This window comes from Pestalotiopsis fici, assembly GCF_000516985.1.
Source record: "Pestalotiopsis fici W106-1 unplaced genomic scaffold PFICI_Scf_2, whole genome shotgun sequence".
NCBI classification, from domain to species: Eukaryota; Fungi; Ascomycota; class Sordariomycetes; order Amphisphaeriales; family Sporocadaceae; genus Pestalotiopsis; species Pestalotiopsis fici.
The window spans coordinates 5,777,046-5,796,843 of NW_006917092.1; the positions used below are offsets into that span (position 1 = coordinate 5,777,046).

A 19,798-nucleotide genomic window follows, 5' to 3' on the forward strand; every position below is an offset into this window, starting at 1 on the left:
TCCGGACTTTACTACTGGAGTTCTGGACAGGCGGGCGCGGACTGGGACGGTCCATCGCGTCCGAAAATGCGGCAATCTAAAGGCGGAAGCATGGGCAAGCAAAAACTAGGTGGTAGGCAGTAGCAGTAGCAGCAGCCAACAGCCAGCGCGTCTCACGATGATCGTATGTTTCTGGATTGCTTGCTTTGTCTAATGGTGTCGCGCGCGCAATTGTGCATACGGAGTGTGGTTACTCGTCGGGGTCCGAATATCTGCTGCTTGCTTGCTTGCCTTGCTTGCTGCTGCCTTTGCGCCGCACTCCGTCTGTCCTGCATTTGGATAAGGTAATGTCGCCTCCTCCATCCAATCGCACCCAACCCAATCTGGATCGTGCCCTGAACACGGTCTCCATCACGTGGCCCGAGCCAAGGGGGAAAGAGAGGGGTCTAGGGGAGTGGGGAAATAATGTGGGGTAGAGGAAACACTGGACAAGGTCGACTTCGTCAATGCGGAGAGACGCCCAAGAAGCAACCAAAACGCCGCCGCCAAAAGAAAGGTCATCAGCCTCAGTTGAGTCAAGTCACGCTTGAGTTGCTGCACCCCGAGACACCGCCCAGGTTGCATGCATGCATGTGCATACATACAGTGGACGGCATCGGTCCGACTGATCGACCTTGTCCGTCTTTGTTTTGCACAAGGTGACAATCGACCTCAGGAATAAGATGAGAGGGTAAAACGATCCACGTCTCGCTCTGTCGTCAGAGTCTTTCTCTCTCTCTCTCTCTCTATCTGCTCTTACGAACACGATACAACACTTCTCAGACTCGGCTTTGAAGCAACAGTCATTCTTGGCATGAGAAGCATGCATACTTTACTTACCTAAGCAGTTACTTGACGGCTGCACATAAAAATATTGCTGAAGTTGACAAATGCTCGCTTGACGCGTCGCACATCGTTAGTGGCCCGCTTGATGCTAGGTAGCTGGCTGATCTGAAGCCGTCCCATTATTTCGTGCTCCAGCCTACGACAGCTATTGCAATTCGCGACTGTATCATTGGCATTTCACGGCATCGGATAGCTGCCACCTATTAGCTGTTCAATGGAGTACAAATACCGAAAACGACTGCCGCTGCTTTCCTCTAGGCAAGTGTGCCATACCGTATCCAGGTACAAACCACGATATACTCCTGCCGCAACGCCACGAAAGGCTAGGGCAAAATAGATTGACATAGGAGGTATAAGAAAACAGAAGATGCAATGTGAAATAAGCGAGTCTACGGAGTTACCGCTCGACACTTGATTGTACTGAACCCAACGATCTGTTTGGAAGTGCAACCTCGGGAGACGAGAAACCAACCTTGTTTGCGCCTCTCTGAGAAATGAGGACACATCTCGAAGGTATATCATGTAAGCCTATTGAAAGCTGGTGGTGCCTGTCTCGCATGTCGGTCATTGTCGAACCCGACAATCGTTTCTGCACTACCCCAACCTGCAGGATCATCCGCGGCAAGAAACGCCTCTGATCCAGATCTCGAACTTTGACACCCTCGCCAAAAGTGTCGGGGCCCGGAATTGCCGCCCGGGGGGAAAACCACAACACAGGGGCCGGAAATTCCGAGCAATCTTCCCCAACTTCCTAACTGAGCAGCTGTCGGTTTCATTTATTTCCCCCATTATCCTGGGGGGAAATCTGGGGTGGCGTGGGGGCATAGACGCAGCATCCTAGCAAGAGCCAAGGCATTCACGGGAATCCCTTTCCTCTGTCAACTACCATTTATCGGGTTCCAACTCAAAACTTCACTCTCTTGCTGTCTGTTCCTCTGCTGCTTTCATCACAAGCTCATATTCTCGGCAGTCATGGTCAGTAAACAGGTTTCGCATCCGATATACAACTCGGCAATAGTACTCACCACCAATCACAGGCGCAAGAACAGCGAAAGAGTCCCGTCCAGTTGGACGTTATCGTGGTCGGTGCCGGCTTGAGTGGTTTGGCCTCTGCGATTGGAGCTGCTCTATCCGGACACCACGTGACCGTATATGAATCTGCCAAGGAGCTCCTCGAGGTGAGTTCATCATTTACCTAGAAATTTGGTTATCTTTTCTTTTTCGTCCCATATACTGAAATGCATTTCCCAAGGTCGGTGCTGGACTCCAGGTAACCCCTAACTGCACAAGGATCCTGCAGAAATGGGGACTGCCAGATCGATTGTGGCAATCTGCAGCAGAGCCCACTTCTCTGCTGGTGCACCGGTACTCGGGTGAGGTTCTCGCCATGGAAAAGGACTTTGATAAGAACATTCGTCAAAAATACGGTGCTCCCTTCATCGATCTGCATCGTGTCGACATGCAGCTCTCCCTTTATGAGAGGGCCAAGGATCTCGGTGTCGTGTTCAACCTGGGCGAGAAGATTGAGTCTATCGACTTTGACATACCCGAGATTACATGTGTCTCAGGACTGAAAGGCAGAGCAGACCTCATCGTCGCTGCCGACGGCTTGTGGTCCAAGAGTCGGGCGTGTCTGCTGGGGAGAAATGACCCACCGATCCCGACTGGCGACCTGGCCTACAGAGTCGTGCTTAATCTCGACCAAATTCAAGATCCAGAACTCAGACTTTGGGTCAAGTATCCGTCATGTCACTTCTGGATCGGTCCTGGCGCCCATGCTGTGGGTTACTCGCTCCGTGCTGGACAGATGTACAACATTGTTCTTTTGGTGCCGGATGATCTCCCGGAAGGTGTGAGCAAGCAGTCTGGCTCCATTGAAGAGATGAAGGCATTGTTCAAGGACTGGGACCCTATCCTAGGAAGGTTCCTTGATCTTGTCGATGACGTTGATAAGTGGAAACTGATGCACAGTGAGTAGATGCTGCTCCTGATCAGCTTTGTGGTTCAGACTAACATTCTTCCTAGGAGAGGAGCTCGACTCATGGGTCAATGACAAGTCCAACTTTGTTTTTGTGTAAGTATTCCTCAGACATGCTGCAATGACGGAAAAGAACGTCGGCTAATGGGTACAACTTTTTGAAGCGGTGATGCCTGCCATCCCATGCTGCCGTATTTGGCACAAGGTGCCAACTCGGCAATTGAGGACGGAGCTGTGCTTGGAAGTCTCTTGGGCCACATCAACTCCAAGGCGCAGCTGCCCAAAGCTCTGAAGATGTACGAGAAGCTGCGGAAAGCCAGGGGTGAGGCTATCGTTCGCGAAACATTCAAGCAGGTACGTTGGCCATTATGCCTCCCGTTAAGCGAATGCTCACTCACAATTCCTTGCAGCGCGAGTCTTTCCACATGCACGATGGCCCCAAGCAACAAGCACGTGATGAAATCTTCCGTCAGTACATGGATGGAGAGAAGCTCAGCGGACCTTTCCCAAGCCGATGGACATGTCCAGAGGTGCAGCCGTGGCTGTATGGCTACGATGCCTTCAAGGAGGTGGCTGATGCCGTAAAGGAAAGTCCATTCACTGAAAACAAGCAAGTGGAAGCCGACTGCGCCACGACTTGGGTCGCTCCAGTGCCAGTGCTTGGCAGAGTGACCTCGTGGATCAAGTCGAGAATGTCACGGATGTCGATATAGTTCGAAGCGTCATGGCGTTGTTGTGTAATGATTTTAGCGCATACAAGGAGTTATTGATGTAACATAATTCTTGGTTTTATCATCTCTCATCGCAAATGACTGACACTACTGGATCATTATTTTCCATTCTGACTTGATACTGGCGACCTATCAATCAGTAGGCTTGTAGTGGCTAACGTGCGCCTCTCAATGGGAATATATTTTTCTAAAATAATCTTCTGGGCCTTATCGCTTGAGCTCGTCCAGCTTCCCATATAGGAGTCGCGACTCAAAATATCATCTTCCGCGACTTTAGACTATCAGACTCTCCAAGAAATCAAACCCTTTCCGCTGGAGGTCCCACGTCTGACTTCCAACCTTCATTTTGCCAGCAAACGTGTGCTCCTCATCTGGCACTTCAGTCATCTCACACTTGACGCCCTTCTGCTGCAATACAGCATACAAGTCTCTGCTCAGGCTGATGGGCACCATGGTATCGGCCAAGCCGTGAACAATGTAGGTGGGCGGGAACGAGGCACCATCAACATTGAGCAGCGGGTCGACCTTTGCCCAGTCCTTGGACGGGTAAATGGCATCCATGACGGTGCCGTTGCCAATCTGGGTCATGGCAAAGGCGACCCGCGGATCGCCAAAGTTGGGACCGCCCGTCGCCTGGCCCTCGAGCGAGACGCCGCCCACGATGGGCACCGGCTTCTCGTCGTAAATCTTGGCGATAAAGTCGGCGGCCAGCGGCGGCAGCCTCGCCTGCATGTGCGGCAGGGGACTAGTCCAGAACGGGTCGGCAAAGTTGCAAGGTCCGTACATGTCAAAGATTCCAGCCACGGGGCGCGGAACGCCAAAGCCCTGAATGCAATGGTTAGGAAACGTGAGTGTAGACATTTAGCTTCAATTAAACATACCAGGCTGAGAGCCAATGTGCCTCCAGAAGATGTGCCAAATGCGAAAACGTGATCGAGATCGACCCTGAACTCGTCTCCCTGAACAGTCGATAATTGCTTCTGCAGACTGCCATCATAGATCCAAGCCAATAAGTCACGGCAGTCCTTCATGGGTCCCTCCAGAAGGTCGACCTGCGGGCACAACCGATGATTGGGGACCAATACTATCCATCCACGGCTCAGGCAATCCTCGACCTGGTCCTTGTTCACCATGCCCGAGGCACCCAGCATAAAGGCACCTCCATGGATATCGATGACTGTCCCAGAGTGTAAGACTGCGAGTTCATGGGTATGAGATTGGTGCATCACTTACTGACGGGCTGTCCTCTGCTGGCCTTCTTCTCAGTCGCTGGCAGATAGGTTTCAACATCGATTTCCTGCCCATCCAACACCTTGTAGACAAGGCGGTTCGATTTTGTGTAGGCCATGTTTTTCGGACCTATGCTGAAATGTTCGGAGATAAATAAAGTTCCTTGGTTGGCTCTTGACTTTTCCAGACCTTGTCAACCCGCAGATGTCCTCAATGGCACATGGAATGGAAGCGAAATAAAATGAAATGATATCAACTTGAGGTTTACCTAAGCGGCGTCGGTATTCTTGGGGTAGGAATAGCACCGGTGACCATGCAAGCAAAGACAGACGGACAAGTGGTGGTAGACCCGCCGGCAACGCCGCTCGGTAGTCTCGGTCTTGCGACGGACGACTCCATAGGAAAATGTGGTACCAAAACCACCCCGCGCAGCGTCAGCGATAGTACATGCTAATTCTTATGCCCTATTCTAATAGGGAACATAATGCTCCATCTATTGGTTAGATGCTATTGCATTCAAGCCCAGCACTGCTGCCAATTGACACATACTCTACGCAGCGTGTAATATCAATCGTAGAGAACTCCCCATTGAGGTCCCAGACGTTGACCTCTCATGATCTCATCGTATGCAGCCAAGTCTTCTTGATTCGAGAATAATACAACTCTGAGCTGATCAGACATTGGACCCTTCAGCCTGCGACAATTCCATAGTCCGAGTGACTGGATTTACATTCCCCATTGCCTGGATGAAAGTCCAGGTCCAGACCCCCCAGTCCAGACCCCCCCAGCCCCATTACGCCTTGGTCCCTGGACAATATTACCCTTTCGCGAAGGAGGACGGACTTGAGAGTTCAGCACACCCGGCAATTCCGACAACCAACTCCACTTCGCGCACGGCATTTCCCTTCGACACACCACGCGTTCCCACGAACCCCTCACGAGTCATCAGAGGGATTCCAATCTTGGCGTTTTTCGGAAGCTGTGGGGTACTCGGGAACTTGTCAGATGGCCGGTGACCTTCGTCGGTGTAGAGCAAAACGTAGTAGTAGTAGAGAGAATCCTGAATAAAAGGGGCGCGCATCTTGGAGTAAGGTGTGATTTTTTTGGTATATTCTGAAATCCTCGATTTGTGTCAAAATTTTTGTCGTATCGTCTTGTTGGTACACCTTTTGCACCACTAGATTCCTAGAAGCACTGCGCCGACATTAAAAAGATATTCTTTTTCTTGCTTCTTCTTCATCATCCACAGCCAGAGTAAAAATAATACAGCCGGCAGTATGAGCATCCCGCTGCAGTCGTTGCCGCCTCAGGAGCGGACAAACTACATCATTGACCAGCTCGAGGGCGAGCGCATCACGCTGCCGGGAAGCAAGGGCGCCTTCCGCATCCTCGCCTCGTCGAAACAGACCAATGGCGGCATCGCCGTCTTCACCAGCGGCGCCGTCCTGTCGGATGCGCCCGGCTTCCACTGGCACAAGGAGGCCCACGACGTCTTCCTCGTCACAAAGGGATATCTCAAGCTCTGGAACGGAGACAAGTGCAGGATAATGGGCCCTGGCGATTTTGCCTATGTGCCACCGGTAAGTTTCATGTCGCGATCCTCTCCGAATGTCCCGCATGCTAATCACTGTCACAGACGGTAATCCACAACCCAGAGCTGCTGGGCCCGCACACAGAGACCTTGGGCTTGGTGGCACCAGGCGACTGGATCGACTTCTTCCGCTACGTCGGCGAGGAGTACAAGGGCCTCATCATTCCCGAGACGGACGACCGGGACCTCAAGAGCCTGCTGATCCCCAAGCTGATGCAGGCCAAGGACCGGTTCGACGTGCAGTTTGAGCGCAGCTACCAGCCGCCCGAGGTGGCCGAGTGGCAGGCCTCGGAGAACGTCCTGGGCGGGCCCCTCGAGCCCTACTTTTTGCGCGCCAACACGGGTCCCCGCTGGCTCCTCGGCGGCGTCATGTCGCGGCCCCTCATCAACGCCAGCCAGTGCAGCGGCAAGTTTGCCATCACCTCGCTCGAGTCCTCCAAGGTGTACGGCCCCTCGGCCTTTGCGCAGCACTGGGTCGCGTTCCCCACTGTTGACCACTGCTTCTGCGTGCAGGAGGGTCTGCTGCGCATCCAGATCAAGGGCGAGGGCAGCGGTGCCTGGAGCGAGGTCCGCGAGGGTCAGACGGTTGTCATTGCCGCCGGCCAGTCTTTCAAGATTGATTTCGGCAGCAGGTTTGTGAGGGCGTACTCGTTTACCAACGGCCCCGGTATCGAGCACCTCATCCACACTGCTGGAGCTTCGGCCTCGGGCGTTGTGCTGCCCGATGAGGCCTCTCCCTATGACCAGTCCAAATTTGAGACTGTGGCCAAGGAAATGGGCGTTTCATTGTCATAGTCATTTATTGATCAAATTCCAATTTAAAAAAGCGATTCCATTTTCACTACTTTGATATCATCATGGAGGCGTACGAGCGAGATGCGTCATCATGCTGGCAAGCCATGTTTCGGAAGCGAGACAAAACTCGAGTCTACTGTAGGCGCAACGGGCAAAACCCAAAGAAGTCAATTGTGGGGTTTTTGGCAGCACGCAACCATTTTATACTCGAGTATATCGGTGCTTTGACCCCTTGTGAGCTGTCCTCCGATTCATTCTAGAGCTTCTGTCGTCGTCAGCTATTTGCCGAATTAGGCAAGTAGAGTGCAACCTGAGATGCACCTCAATGTTTCTACACGCTCTCAGAGTAACCTCGAAGTTGACTATAGCAATCTTCACTGTTTCGTTTGGTCGTTGGCGGTGAAATGATGGACGTCCCGTAGCACATATATCTGTCATGTCATTCGATCGACAGTCTATTATGGTCTATCCTATTCAGGCAGATTATTGGACTGCGCTTAGGCGACAGTAGCAAGATGCCTTGATGGGTACGTCTGCCTTCTTGAGCGCGCTTTCCAGTTTCGATGCAATACTCTGGGCTTGCTCCCTTCTCCCCAGTTTTACCATACACTCGTGATATCCGTGCAGTGCCCACACATTATTGGGATGGCGAAGGGCGCGCGGAAGTTTATTGTCAAGCCCCAGATCCTCGGCATATACGCCGGCAGCCTGTTCGTAGTGACCCTGCTCCATCAAGAGTGCGCCATACGCGTGACGAGTAGGTTGCATCCAGCCCCAAGGCTCATCATAGGGCAGTCCGTCATCTCGTGCAATGGCTTCCTTGAGGTTTGCAAATGCTGCCTCGTAATTCTTTCGACGGTACTCGATTTCTCCCTCCATCATGGCCTCTGCCACTTTGAGGATATCGACGCATTTGTTGTTGAATAGCATGCGAGACTCGGGAACAGCTTTTTGAGAGACGAAGAAATTTTCTCGCTCTTTTTCGGCATTCTTTATATCGCCCAAGGCAGCAAATGCAATGGCCTTGGCATAGTGCATCATTGCCGTCGTGGTGCAATAGAGTTTGGGATCCTTAGGCAAAGCCAAGCCTACAATATCCTCCCAGCGGCCGAAGCGCACAAGAGCATGGACTCTCATGGCCAGGAAGCCCTCGAGCCAATCTGCCATGGGCGGCGACTCGACGCGCAGTAATTCGTCGGACAAGGAGCTCTCCATCCGCGTGACTGTTTCGAGCGCGACCTTGGACCGACCGGCAAACATTGCGGAATATATACAAAAATGGTAGTCGTGCATCCGGTAGAGCGTGTAGAAGTTGAGCGGTCCTTCGCGAGCTAGAAACTTTTCGTCTGCTTCAAAGGCCCTCTGATTTGACTGGATCCCCAAGTCATAGTCGCCAAGTAAGAGGTCGATGTGTGTGGGCATATGATTGAGGTGACCACCGTCTGGAACCAAAGTGCGCAGAGAGTCGGCAGCTGGTTTCGCAGCTTCAGGTGTGGGAGACATTTCCATCAGATGTATGTAGAGGTGGAGCAATCCTGGGTGTTGCATGCCACGGTCCAACGCCATCGCATGATCCAATATATTCTTGATATCAAGAGTACGAGCTCCATCAGCTGGCTTGCCCGTCTGGAGATCCCATAGTTGCCAAGGAGTCAGATTCATCAGAGCATCTGCACACAGAGTGGCTACGTCGAGGTCATTGGGGAACTCTTGATAAACCTTTTCCATTGCCTCGGCGTAATATTTGTTCCAGATGGGGAAGTCTCCATCAGCATGCTCTCGAGGATACCGAAAGTGTAGCGCGTCAATCAAGGCCTTCTCTACCGGCGATACAGTGCCAGCTAACTTCGTCGCTTCTTCCACCATTCTGTGAGTTCTCTGCACGGTAGTCTCGAGCTCGGTTGCGTCAAAAAAGTCCCAGGGCTTGTTGTAGTTGGGCCCCAATGCGTACGCAGCTCCCCAATAGGCCATGGCAAAGTTGCCGTCGCGGGCAATGGCCTTTTCAAAGCACTTGACGGCTTCCTCATGATTGAACCCATAGCTCCATAGCAGTCCGCGATCGAACCAAAGCCGGGCTTCCTCGTCAACCGTCGTGACTGGCCGACGGTAATGGCCAAGGTCATAATATGTGTCGCCTGCCATTTGGAGGTTACAAATGTACTATTCGACTTGATGCAATGCAAGATGCACGATTTGCAAGTCGATTCAATCCAGGCTGGGTACCAAATGGTGTCTTTACTGAACGCGGCTGCTGATTTGCGGCACGATCTTTATGCTGGACAAACTGACTGACAATGTCATGCCATGCTTAGGCCATTCAAGAGGCTGAAAGGCCTGTAACCTGGTACTATCTGACGGCAGATGAGGGGCACACGCAGGCGGCGCACGCCATTAGCGGGGCAAACGCGCGACTACCCGTGGACTTCTCAAGTCTAGGCCTTTACCACTGACTCTTCCCCGTCGTATCATTCGCATTCACATCAACAAACTTGAATAATTTGGAATATGAGTTGAAGTCAAAATGCAAATTATCAAAGACATCAATTATACCCACAGAGGAATGTTAAAAACGCTCAAGCCAGCACGGGAATGGGAACTGGTCCTACAGGCGCAGATGATGCACCGATATTTGCCTGATGCATCGTCCTCGGTCCATACGCGTCAGGGTAATCTACAGCAGTGTGGAAACACTGCCAATTGGCCCACATTACAATGTCTCCCTCCTGAACACTCGGTAGCATGATATACTCGGGCTTCAGCACTCGCTCCTGAATGGGCTTTAACCAGCGCCTAATCTCGGCCACGTCGTCGACCATTCTCGGTTCCTCATCGGGCGACGAACGCAGGAAAACCCGTCTTGCGCAGATGCCATGCACCATGAAAGCTTTCTCACCAGTGACGGGGTTCACCCAGACCATGGGATAGCGCTTGACGTGAGCAGGGTCCCAGTCTCCGAGCTCTTCGAGACTCTTCTCGCGTCCCTCGGAGGCGACGCCCAGGCCGTTGGGGTTGCCTCGGCATTCGCCCATCCAGGTGTACGGCCTCGGTGCGTACTCGACCCAGCTGTGGTCGGCCACCTTTTGCTCCTCTGGGGTCATGAGCTCGTACGTCTGGACGTTGCTGAAAAAGGCCGTCAGGCCGGGCTCAACTTCCATGGTCTGGCCCGACCCGTCATCCCAATGGACGGTAACCTTAGGTTCGGTCGGGCGCTTGATGCAGCGCAAAGTGGTGAACCACGCCGGGTCGCGCTCGTACAATGGCGCGTCAATGTGCCATCGTTGGAAACGGGTATGGCCACTGTCGAATTCGTCTTGCGACAGCTTTGTGGCATGCCAGTCATGGCTCAGAGGCTTCTTGACCGTCTTGTCCTTGATCCCGTAGTGGTCGGCTCCTTGGTATCCTTTGCCGATCAGCCGGACGTTCTCAGCGCCTGGGATGCCTAGGACGTCGCGGCTTTTCTAGACATTGGTAAGTGCTTATACATAGGATGAAACTTTTGCGGAATCACGCACCGAAAGCAGGCCACCAAACTTGTTGAAGCTTTTCACGTCGCCATGGGAGTGGACCTGCGGAGCGTCGGGATCAAAACGCGTAACCAGCTCCCATTGTTTCACAGGCTGTAAACTTTTCTGGCCTCTGACAATGATCACTTTATGCTTCCAAATAGTCTCCTTCAGAGCTTGAACATCACGGTCTGGACGATACAATCAGCCAAACCAATCCCACTGATCTGGAACATACTTTTTCTTCGAAGCACGTACCGCTAATATTGTTCAAATCCAAGCCATCCACAACTGCTCCAAAGTTTGTCTTTTTTCCATCTTCTTGTGGCAGTGGTGAAACTTGGAGAAGAGTGGGAGTGTTTTCAATTATGGAACCCATAGTGACTAAAGATTATGCGGACTATAGTGGACGTAACTAGCGAATTCAGCTCGACTGGATTGTAACCAACTCCATGGACGATCGGTCAGCAGTATTATAAAGCCGGACGTTGGATAATTAATTGAATCCATACTCAATTACTTGCATATCATATCGTCGTTGTCTTGGAGCACAAGTCGGAGCTCCCCGAATGACTAGTGGTGGTGGGGATAGCGGTAAACACCTCGGCCGAGGCCAGATAAGAACCAAACAAAGTGAAATGATGCATGTCGGAATGATATACTACACAGTGCACGGCTGCATTGCGAGTCCTGCACCTTCTGCAGCCCCCTTCCTGCATTGAACCATCCACAACACAAGTCACCTGCAATGCATTTACAATCTCTATTCGTTCTCGCGGCCACCCTGCCGTTGGCTTGGACGCATCAGCACCATGGTGGCATTGGCCGCCGGTCGGAACAGGCTCCGATGAGCCAGCCGGGACTCTCCATCAACGGCATCCCATACAGTACCCGGGCGTATTGGATGCGCAAGGCCAATCAGGCCTTGTTTGATGTGCTCGGTGATGCGTGCCCATTCGCTGCGTTTGGCACCGTTATCGTGAACCACACGGTCGACGGACTCGGGGATTTGGTGTGCATTGGTGCCAATACCAACAAGGTCACTGGTAACCCGACACTACACGGTAAGTCTCTACATGCCTTCTTTTTCCCCTGTCCATTGGTACTTACAAAGCATATTAGGTGAGATGGCCGCTATCCAAAACTGCAGCGAAATCTTTACCGACCCGTCTGGCCCGTACAATATGACGGCAGCAGAAGCCCTTGATGCCTTCTCCCAGCTGTCGTTGTACACGAATGCCGAGAGCTGCCCAATGTGTGCATCTGCAATCCAGTGGTCTGGCTTTGCTGAATACATATATGGAACGAGTATCGACACCTTGATTGAAAAGGGTTGGGGCCAGATTCGCATCGGGTCAATGGAAGTCTTTCGCCAATCGTTTGACATGGGTACTACGACCAGGCTCATTGGCGAGGTACTAACGAATGAGACGGATCCTTATTTCTTGTGGCAGTATGACCCCAGCTATAGTTGTCCCGAGGGGTGCAGTCGGTCTGGAAGTACTTGCAGCAATACGCCCACCACGGCGTGACATGGGATTTGCCCGCATAATCTTAATCATTAAAACTCTAGTAATGCAGCACTACTTGCCGGAAGATGATTCCTCACTTTTCCATTAAATACTTCTACCGTTTCGCCAAACGTGATATTGTGCAATTGTCATCTTACTGGAATTTTTATGCAACTTGATCTGTACAACAACAGCATCGATGCTTGAAAAGTGTATTTCATGCTCTATACCAGCCAATGAGGACGGTTCCGATGACTAAGTAATCATCCTCAAAGCCTTCAAGCGGTGCCGATACATAGGCCACATTGTGTTCTCAAAAACAACATACTACACTAACCAGGTGATAGCGACTGCAGACCTGCCGAACACTGATGTAGAGGATAAGAGCGTTGTTAGAGGTATCCTTCATTTGCCGCCCGACAAATGTACAAATGTGTGTGCCGCCATGTCGCCTTTGAGGCCGAACCTTTATTCAGAGCAGCCGGCCCGTCCACTAGCCGTGAAAGTCAATTATTGAACCGCGAGCCCCGGTATGCCAGCGAACATCAACAAACGTAGTTTTCTCAATGCCACTATTGGTTTTCAAATTATATAACCTAGCTTAGTCGACAATGATTCGTTTTGGAGCGGCAGCAATGATTTCAGTGTCGATATATAGCGGAATCATCAAGGCTTACTCGGAGATTGCTCTAGTGTAAATGCAACGGAACGAGAGGCACGAAGATTGACACCCAGTATTATTGAGCGGCAGATATTGTAGAGCCTCTTGGCGTCCGGCTTAAGAAATTTGTCAAGTCTAGAGACTGGCATGCACACTTATAACATGGGTGCTTGAGGACTAATGCAGTCTTGTCTTGGCCCTGCTTTCTATGGCGGTGCGTTACTTCATCCTCTCATCGCGTTTCAAAATGAGATGCTCCACGCTCATTAGAATCATCAGCGCCTCGGCATTGTTTTGTCGTGCTGCGCTTGCGCTCGACTCTGACGATGACACATGCCAAACAGGACTTTATCTCCGGCTTTCTCCTCTCGCTCAAGATCCTTGGGCGCAAGAATTTTGTTCCAATCTATATCATAAACCTAAAACTGAAACTAAAACTGAAACTGAAACAGCTCTTGTTCTTATAACTACAATTGTCACTGAGACGTCGGTCTCTGATGCCGTTGCTACCACCACTTCAACCACTTCGACTACCACAACTTCGACGACGACATCTACCTCGACTAGTACGTCGGTTACAATAAGCACGGCCACAAGTACTACTTTGACTACAACTACATCTACCTCAACCTCCGTTTCTACAACAATTACCACAATCTTTGTAGTATCAACTATCACGGACATTCCAAAGAAGCGATCTGCGGGATGCCCCAAGAAACAGACACCCACGCCCATCAAGTCGTCTTTTCATACTTTCGGGCATGAACCACCTTTTCACCAATCGCATTACGATCCTTTACCCACTTTCACAGGCAAGGGCGACTCTGGCGTTCCACCATCAGGTAGTCGGAGTTGGGGCCTAAACGAGGCGCCACATAGTAGTCCCCACAAGCCATTCTACAGCTTACCAGAACATCCATCGAACGAATGGGCATCAGAGAATAATCTCCCAGATATCGCGGTCCCTGACGGATACAGCACTCCAACCCGATATATCGCGACTCGTCCGACCAATAATGACTACTCCCAAGATCCCGAAGCTGAGCTTTATCAGGTCCTATTGTCCGCACCAGCCGAAACTGCGAGTAAATACTGTAAGTGATCTGTATCCATCTATCGCATCTAGCCACTGCGCTAGCAGACTAGAAGTGAAGCTCTATACTGGTAGCTAGACTACTATCACAGATTAAGATGCTTTATGATATCATCACTAGCAGAGGATTATCAAATATTCAACAGTTGATTTGAAATTCAAAGCCTGAAGTGCCATTGATTAACATTATTGACCACAGGTTCCTGTTACCAAGCCACAGCGACTTCCACGTCCACGTCCACAGCAACTTCGACGTCCACGACGACCATAACGGCCGACACGACCGTGGTCACTTCTGGCACAGTCACAAACATTGTGACGAGCACCATCCGTACCATTTCAACTTCTGTTACAACAACAACCACGACTTTGACGGTGTCGACAACAACGGAGACGACGAGCACGATCACCGCCAGTACAGTTACAACGACTACTACAACAGCGATAGCCACGGTAAGTCAAGATATTCAGACTTTCGTAATGTCATATAAACTCGTTACATACGCAGCCCCTCAATTCTCTAAAATACTTTGTATCCCCCTTATAAGCTTGAGTGGTATGGGCGAAAATAAGCTGACTTGGCACTGAACAAAAGGTCGTTGCAACAAGCTGTCAGGATCTTGCCCCAACGTACGAGGCCGCCAGCGGTGAGACATTCAACATACAATGCAACTCTATAATCGGTTATAACCCGTCGGGGGCACTTTTCGCTCCGAACTTCCGGAATTGCGTCGATGTATGTTCTTTGACCTCTGATTGCGTTGGCATCATCTACATAGAAGAAGACAACAACGACAACTGCCGTATGTTCTCTGCAACCAACGGGGGCCCGAGTCCCGCGGACGGAATCGATCTCGCGACTGTCGCGGGGTCGTAGTTATCGATAGCCAATTACTGGTAGAATCAGTATACGACTAGGCTGTTAGGTACTTAGGCATTTATATATTGATTTCAACCTGAAAATGCGCCAACGAAAAACAGACTTGCGCACATTTGGTGTTTGGACCTACTAATCTGACTTTGAACACAATCTTATTAGTCTTGAACATGAACAAACTGGTACCCTGAAAATTGTTTATTCGCGAGTCTGGTCTGGATTATGCAACAATTTTCGCTTTCGATTTTGCGCATTGCTGTGGCTGGTTTCGTATTTCGGGAGACAATTGTATCCCGTGTATTTCATTTCATTCACTCGTGGCTTAGTTGCCGGGAGTCTTCCAAGCCGCGAAGGTTCAATTCTACTGCGGCTGAACAAGGTGATGACCCGCACTTAGATAACAACACGAAAGCATCGTATACACCACCATTGTCATGAGGATACTTGAATTCGCGATGTAATATGAGGTTGGCTGCTTCTAAGGAGTAGGCAACATGGATTGAAGTCACGAACGACCTCATTTGTGATCATGTTGACCCAAATTCTGTTTGCAGTCCTGGCCTTTGCAGCCCAGGCCGAGGCAGTGAATACTCGATTTTGTGCGGCACACCACGCTCGTCTGATAAATTTGAGGCAGGAAGCAGCAGCTACCCCATTCTGCATCGGCTATTTGTCAATTGGCACGACAACCATGTCAGATATCGCAGATATTCACAGATTAACAATCGTACTGACTTTCAAATAGAACCAAGAACAGCATTGTCACCGTCACAGATAATCCGATAATGGTTTTTGCTACAATCACTGTTACAGTTACGGCAGATGATTTGACATTACGGACAACCAGTGTAAGTAGGCTACTACTTATATCTTCACCGGAGCAGCGAGACCAACTCTTGAACAGGTTGTGTCGAGAATCATATCAGCGTCAGCTGGGGCTACGGTTTTACAAGGCTGCTAGTAGGTTTTCCTTGAATGATTTCACCAACCGTGGATCTGCCCAAGAAGCCAGCCACGATTTGTGGACTGTCGGTTAATGTGACCTCACTAAGCTTATGACTTACAGCTCACACCAAGTTCCAACGAAAAGAGACACGTCATCATACCGCGCCGAAATCGGGTTTCTGCGGCCGTCCAACATTCCCATCGATTGGCCTGACCCAGCAGTTTCTCTTGCGTGTTCCTGTCTGGCCATCCCAAGTCCAACAATAACCAAGATCGTTGTGCAATCAGGCATCGTAGGTCACCTATCAACCGCTACCTTCAGGCCGCTTACCACAATGTATGTTCCCCCGAGTTCATGATACGACACAGTTCATCTGACTCTAGCAAAAAAGTGGCACCTGGATTGCCCAAAGGGTCGTACAATCGACCGTATTCCAGACAGTGACTTCTACAACGACATTGACACGCGGCTTGGCGGCTCAACCGACTAAACTATCGCCAGAGGGCCTCAGATTTGGCGTTTTTGATCATCGAATTCACACGGGAGGTGAAGATATTGCCGCAGCAGATGATCTAAGGTCTCACAAGATTCTTGACTCTGGCACCATACAAAATCTCAATTTCGACATTGATATCCAGTCCCAGACCATGTTCCTCGACGGGAGGAACATGACGGCGCGATGGAGAGGCATCAACGCGGCAGGCTACTTTTTGGCGAGAACAGCAGGCACGTATACCTTTAGCACCCCGCTGCAAGAGTTCTGGGACGAGGTCTTCTTTTGGCACGGCGACCTTGCCTACAACAAGTGGGGTGATAAAAATGCCGACTATTTCGCCTGGAGGGACCGTTGGAAGAGCGGAGCGGTCAGTATCACACTATCGGCCGGCCAAGTCATGCCTGTCCGCTACATGTGGGTAAACTCTAACGCCGATCTCGGCTTTTGTGACTGTGACATAGATTATGGCTCGAGCCGGTTGTGGATTACCACGCCCGAGGGACAGGTAGTCAAGGACTCTACTGGGTGGTTTATCCGAGATTGTTCGGATGATACTTTCAGTGGTATAGCACATATCTAGTTTTGACGACATATCAAAAGGATCTTGGGAGACAATTCCGCGATCAAAGAACATGGGTCATTGGGCCAAGACTAAAACCACCTCTATTTGGCCAAGTCCCATAGATGAGCGCGCATCGTGATAGTTCTGCTATGGCCAACTAATCACGGGAAGAATAAGTGCTACAGAAATAAAAACATATGAAAATCTAAATCGAGTACGTGATAAATCGTTCCAACTCAGGCGTCCAATTCCGCTGAGCATCATCCAGCGCTAGTCCAAGTCCGTGGCTTCCATCCGGGAGAATAAGAGTTTGGAACGGCCTCGAATAGTTGGCCATAGCAGCGGCATAGAGGAGAGAATTATGGACATTGACGGTAGCATCATCTGCAGTGTGGAAAAGAAACGTGGGCGGCGTCGTGGAGCTGACCAGGTTCTGCGCCGAAGTGTTGAACGTGAGCTCGGCGCTGGCGTTGGCGCCAATGAGGTTGTCGCGGGAGCCCTTGTGCGCGTATTCCCCCATGCTAATGACGGGGTAGGCCAGTATGCCAAAGTCCAGGTCGGCCGCGGGATTCGTGACGGTTACGGCGGCGAGGTGGCCCCCAGCCGAGAAGCCCCAAATGCCCAGCTTGGTAACCACGTCTTGGCTCTTGACGTACTCAACGGCATCAAGTGCCTCCACAAGCGGTGTAGGGTACAGAGGAGCAGACTGGTTCGCTGTAGTCGTATAGGTGAGAACCCATGCATCGATGCCCAGGTCATTTAGCCAAGCGGCCGGGGTGGATCCCTCTTTGACGAGAGACAGGTGCGAATATCCTCCGCCGGGACAAATGATGACACCAGTTCCGACAGGAGAAGCAGCCGGGAAATATGCGAGCTGCGATGATATAGATCTATATATATATTAGTAAGGCGTAGAACATGGTCTCGTGCTTGTGATTCCTCCCCATTTCAATAGCGTACCTTTTCACATCATTTGTTGTACGGGCCGGACTTGCAACAGCGGTGTCAAGCAGTATGCTTGCTGCAAATATGAAAATAGATTTCATGGCTTCAATTAATTGTTCAAACTTTTCATTCCGTTGTTTATGTCAAGGATAAGATGAAATAATTTAGTGCTTGTAGAACAATGCGACAAATTATCGTATAGGCAAGAGTTGTTCAACCTCACTTATATACATGGTAACAACCGCGAAAACCGTCCGTTTCACAAACCATCAATACTTTATATGAAAAAATAATCGCCATCGTCAATCAGAATAAATAGAGGAGAATCAAACATTGAACCGAGACTAATTGCTAAAAAGCGCGAATCACAAATAAATCCACCAATAGCGAGTCGGGCTCGCTAATATTGCCGCATGCATTAATCGGATCGCTTGGCTAAACATCCATTGAGCCGGCGAGGTTACAATTGTTCATTGACGTGATAATTTCTTGTTAGAGTTCAAGTAACGCGGTATGATGGCTATTGTGATGTATCTTTACCTGTAGTACTCGCCTCTTCGTTCTGATGAGGTGCAGGTTTGGTTAGGTGGCCTCGACTGGACTCTAGAGGCCCCGTAGATTTTTTTGGGCACCTATCGTTGCTCAGTGTGCTCAAGTAAATTTGCGCGTGTCGGCTTCATCATTCACACTTTGACAGCTTGATTTTGCTGTTCCTTGAGCTTGGTTTGCAATGCCTTGTAGTATGTCCCCATTGCGTTTGCCGTGAACTGCTCCCCCGTGACCATGGGGTACTTTTTCTTGGGGCCCTGAATAAGAGCGTCCTTGCACGGCTGGTTAAAAAAGGCAATGCTGTATCTCTCGCCCCAGTTGTCACCAGGCTCCTCAGGTGCCTTGACGCGATGAAACGTGCTCTTGAACCGGTCGTCGGACCAGCTCATGAGCAGGTCGCCGATGTTGCAAATGATGCTGCCGGGCTCGAATGCGACCTTGGTCCACGCCTCGCCAGAGGCCCACTCGGTCACGACTTCGCGGCCGGGGCAGATTTCTAAGCCCGACTGGCCCTCGCGCTGGAAGAGCAGTGTCAGAAAGCCCCAGTCCACGTGTGCGCCTGCCCGGTGGTATGTTTCGCCGTCCTTGGGTGTCTCAAAGTAGTGCAAGAGACGCAGTGTGGACTGTGAGTTGGGACGTCGCACGTCATGCGCCTGGACAAAATACTCATCCGGAAATCCGAGGCCACGAGCGAGGCAGACCATAAGTTGATTCGAGACGGCCTGGAGTTGGTGCATAAACTGCAGTGAGGTATCCTTGAATCCCGGCAAGTTCTCGTCGCTGATCCATTTGTCGGCCATGTTCTCGCCAAACTGCAGCTGATACGACTCCTTTTGGTCCGCGGCACCCGTGGATGGCCGCACTTGGGACTTGTACTCGTAACCGACGTTCTGGGGACTCCACGGCACGCTACACTTGGCGGGCTCGGGCAGCTGAAAAAAGGCTTGGGAAGTCGCAAACATGGTGTCCACGTCAGCTTGCGGAATGCCGTGGTCTACGATGGCGAAGAAGCCGACATCTTCGGCGGCGGCGCATAGCTGCTGGGTGATTTCATCGATTCGTTGATCGAAATTTGACAAGGAAATCTATGTCGGAGTTATTAGACAGGCAATGGCAATTGAATTGAAATGACCATGTTTGCGTACCTTGGGGATCGGACGCTCTTCATATTTTGTTGCCATGTTGCTAGGATCGCTTCACAAAACCACAGATTACTACCAGAGGAACACCGACTTTGAACTTTGGAAGACTTCGATAAAATATTACCACTTGAATATTCCGTGACCAAAACGCCATAGATTGTCGGTGCAGGTATCTTCCATCTTACAAGGTGGTTCGGGTGGGGAACCAGCGGTCCTCGCCGTCTCGGCCGAGCATGTATACAGACAGCACCAATAGTGATTTGGCCGGCGCAATCCTCATCACCAAAAAAAAAAAAAAAAAAAACTAAAAAACCTACCTTCGTC

At 50.7% G+C, this 19,798-nt stretch overlaps 9 protein-coding genes across 9 annotated transcripts; 4 read left to right on the forward strand and 5 right to left on the reverse strand.

Annotated features, from left to right (window-relative positions):
- Positions 1-1,836: 1,836 nt before the first annotated feature.
- PFICI_03913 (uncharacterized protein) lies at positions 1,837-3,555 on the forward strand (the record flags this gene model as incomplete). The annotated part of the gene is made up of 6 exons (XM_007832494.1): positions 1,837-1,839; positions 1,902-2,042; positions 2,117-2,834; positions 2,890-2,938; positions 3,007-3,196; positions 3,253-3,555. 6 exons carry the CDS (start codon positions 1,837-1,839, stop codon positions 3,553-3,555), a joined length of 1,404 nt encoding a protein of 467 aa, XP_007830685.1.
- Positions 3,556-3,846: 291 nt separating this feature from the next.
- Positions 3,847-4,921, reverse strand: PFICI_03914 (uncharacterized protein; the record flags this gene model as incomplete). The annotated part of the gene is made up of 3 exons (XM_007832495.1): positions 3,847-4,398; positions 4,455-4,750; positions 4,807-4,921. 3 exons carry the CDS (start codon positions 4,919-4,921, stop codon positions 3,847-3,849), a joined length of 963 nt encoding a protein of 320 aa, XP_007830686.1.
- Positions 4,922-6,080: 1,159 nt separating this feature from the next.
- On the forward strand, positions 6,081-7,189 carry PFICI_03915 (uncharacterized protein; the record flags this gene model as incomplete). The annotated part of the gene is made up of 2 exons (XM_007832496.1): positions 6,081-6,383; positions 6,440-7,189. 2 exons carry the CDS (start codon positions 6,081-6,083, stop codon positions 7,187-7,189), a joined length of 1,053 nt encoding a protein of 350 aa, XP_007830687.1.
- A 483-nt stretch (positions 7,190-7,672) lies between these two features.
- Positions 7,673-9,331, reverse strand: PFICI_03916 (uncharacterized protein; the record flags this gene model as incomplete). Its single annotated transcript, XM_007832497.1, has 1 exon — positions 7,673-9,331. The coding sequence occupies one exon, from the start codon at positions 9,329-9,331 to the stop codon at positions 7,673-7,675; it is 1,659 nt and encodes a 552-aa protein (XP_007830688.1).
- Positions 9,332-9,762: 431 nt separating this feature from the next.
- On the reverse strand, positions 9,763-11,071 carry PFICI_03917 (uncharacterized protein; the record flags this gene model as incomplete). Its single annotated transcript, XM_007832498.1, has 3 exons — positions 9,763-10,647; positions 10,702-10,883; positions 10,951-11,071. 3 exons carry the CDS (start codon positions 11,069-11,071, stop codon positions 9,763-9,765), a joined length of 1,188 nt encoding a protein of 395 aa, XP_007830689.1.
- A 369-nt stretch (positions 11,072-11,440) lies between these two features.
- PFICI_03918 (uncharacterized protein) lies at positions 11,441-12,224 on the forward strand (the record flags this gene model as incomplete). The annotated part of the gene is made up of 2 exons (XM_007832499.1): positions 11,441-11,756; positions 11,815-12,224. The coding sequence occupies 2 exons, from the start codon at positions 11,441-11,443 to the stop codon at positions 12,222-12,224; spliced, it is 726 nt and encodes a 241-aa protein (XP_007830690.1).
- A 3,139-nt stretch (positions 12,225-15,363) lies between these two features.
- On the forward strand, positions 15,364-16,856 carry PFICI_03919 (uncharacterized protein; the record flags this gene model as incomplete). Its single annotated transcript, XM_007832500.1, has 5 exons — positions 15,364-15,527; positions 15,580-15,682; positions 15,739-15,794; positions 15,901-16,116; positions 16,172-16,856. 5 exons carry the CDS (start codon positions 15,364-15,366, stop codon positions 16,854-16,856), a joined length of 1,224 nt encoding a protein of 407 aa, XP_007830691.1.
- Positions 16,857-17,043: 187 nt separating this feature from the next.
- Positions 17,044-17,884, reverse strand: PFICI_03920 (uncharacterized protein; the record flags this gene model as incomplete). The annotated part of the gene is made up of 2 exons (XM_007832501.1): positions 17,044-17,728; positions 17,799-17,884. The coding sequence occupies 2 exons, from the start codon at positions 17,882-17,884 to the stop codon at positions 17,044-17,046; spliced, it is 771 nt and encodes a 256-aa protein (XP_007830692.1).
- A 582-nt stretch (positions 17,885-18,466) lies between these two features.
- Positions 18,467-19,513, reverse strand: PFICI_03921 (uncharacterized protein; the record flags this gene model as incomplete). The annotated part of the gene is made up of 2 exons (XM_007832502.1): positions 18,467-19,417; positions 19,478-19,513. 2 exons carry the CDS (start codon positions 19,511-19,513, stop codon positions 18,467-18,469), a joined length of 987 nt encoding a protein of 328 aa, XP_007830693.1.
- Between the last annotated feature and the right edge of the window lie 285 nt (positions 19,514-19,798).